This window comes from Phaseolus vulgaris, chromosome 7 (genome assembly GCF_051622355.1).
Source record: "Phaseolus vulgaris cultivar YP4 chromosome 7, ASM5162235v1, whole genome shotgun sequence".
Lineage (NCBI taxonomy): Eukaryota > Viridiplantae > Streptophyta > Magnoliopsida > Fabales > Fabaceae > Phaseolus > Phaseolus vulgaris.
Window position 1 is genome coordinate 33,718,551 of NC_143504.1, and position 2,050 is coordinate 33,720,600.

The 2,050-nt window shown below is 41.2% G+C and overlaps 1 protein-coding gene across 1 annotated transcript; it reads right to left on the minus strand.

Annotated features, from left to right (window-relative positions):
- Positions 1 to 219: 219 nt before the first annotated feature.
- LOC137817167 (low affinity inorganic phosphate transporter 1) lies at positions 220 to 1,806 on the minus strand. The gene has a single exon (XM_068620417.2). The coding sequence runs from the start codon at positions 1,804 to 1,806 to the stop codon at positions 220 to 222; it is 1,587 nt and encodes a 528-aa protein (XP_068476518.1).
- Between the last annotated feature and the right edge of the window lie 244 nt (positions 1,807 to 2,050).

A 2,050-nucleotide genomic window follows, 5' to 3' on the forward strand; every position in this document is an offset into this window, starting at 1 on the left:
AAAGCACAAAGGGTTTGAGAGCATGAATAATAAACAACTTTAAAGTGTATGTATATATACTAACTGATTGTATTTCAAAAGAAAGCAAAACAAAAAACATGAAAGAGATAGTTCGAAGGACTCTTAATAAAATCATATGACTACATGGTATCCACCAGTAAGTGCACACACTATATAGTACAAGCCTAAGAGTAGAAAAAAAAGAAACTAAAAATGAAGTTAGACAGATGTTGTAATTTCAAGATCGGTTTCCACTGCTGATTCTGTTATAACAGTATTGTTTTCTTCAGCTTCACCAGACATCTCCTCCAACGATTTCCCTTTAGATTCAGGAACCAAGAACGTGAAGAGGAACCCGAAGAAATTGATGACAGACAAAACAATAAGTGTATTTCTGAGTCCAATGCCGTTTTGAGCATAGAGGAAGCCAAAAGCCCCTACCATTGCCCCAGCTTTGCCAGCTGCAGCTGATATTCCATGACATGTTGACCTTAGCCTTGCAGGGAAAATCTCTGCGGGCACCACGAATGTTGTGGCATTTGGACCAAAATTGGCAAAGAAGAAGGTCAGTGAATATATGACAACAAACCCAATTTGATTGCCATTCATGGTCCAGTGATGGTATGGAATGGCTAAGGCAAGCATGAAGACAGTCATAAAGAAAAACCCCATCAACTGAATTGTAAACCTGCCTATCTTATCAATGAAGGCCACTGTGAACCAGTAACCAGGGACCGTGCTGCAAAGGGCTATGAGGGTCTGTGCTCTAGCAATTTTGGAAACCTCTTGAATGGCATTCATGGTTTTCGCTGGAGGAATCCAACCAATTGCACTAAAAATGTCTTTCTGAAAAAGATTCTGACTGTAATAGGCAATGTCCAACAGGAACCAAGTAGTGGCTGTTCCAAGAAGGTGAAGTCCATGGCGGAGAAGGAACTGTTTCGTGAACAGGCCAAACTCATTCCCCCTTCCCCTTCTTCCGTCCAGTTGCTCAACCTTTTCTGGTTCAACTTGTATCTCAACTTGCAACACCTTTGACATATCTTCAGCTGCTTGCTTGGCATTCTTGGCAACCAAGGCAGTGTATCTTGCGGTCTCGGGCATTTTCATGCGCCAATAGTATGTTATCAGAGCTGGGAGTGCACCAAACATCAAGACTATCCTCCAAACATAATCAGCTTGTGGCACTGTAGACAGAAGTGGGTTAACCTGGAATGGTGGAGCAGGGTAAAGGGCATTGAAAACAGCTGAAACTACTATTGCAACCACGCCACCAGCCAAAATTCCAAAACCTTGCATGGCAAAAACAGCAGCTATGAATGCTCCACGAGTCTTCTTGTTGGCATACTCTGCCATGATAGTGGCGGAAAGAGGGTAGTCTCCACCAATACCAAATCCAAGCCAGAAGCGGAAGAAGCAAAGGGTAGCCATAACAGCTTTAGGGTCTTTGCCAAAGGAAAGAGCGGAAGCAATTGAACTTATGACCATGAGCATAAGGGTCATCCCGTAGACACGCTTCCTTCCCATTTTGTCACCAAGCCATCCAAAGAAAAGCTGGCCTGCAAGGGATCCACAGAATGCAACACCATTGATGGCAGCTGAAACATTTGGTGGCAGAGAACCAGGGTTATCATGGCCTTCAGTGTAGTATATGCGGCCAAGTAATTTGGTGACAAGGGATATGCAGAACAGATCATAAGAATCGGTGAAGAAACCCATTCCAGCAATCACAATTGCTGTGAAATGGTACCATTGTGTCTTGGCGACATCCAGTGCATTAAGCACCTGCAGAGATTTCTCACCCATGCTTTGCTCTCAAAAACTATCTTCTCTTCCTTTACTCCTACCTTAACTTCAAATAAACATGCAATACATAACATCAGAAAATAGTATCTATAAATAAACATGAAAACTCATACTTTAATAAAGATTTAAATTTTAAATCAGAAAACTATGTATTTAATTTTTGTATCAAGATACAAAAATACCCACGTTTTAGAAAACAACTATTGAACACTATTCACATGACATTTTTCTTTTGAAAATAAAA

Coding starts and splice junctions, on each gene's coding strand:
- LOC137817167 (XM_068620417.2), bottom strand. CDS start 1,806: ATGGGTGAGAAATCTCTGCAGGTGCTTAATGCACTGGATGTCGCCAAG.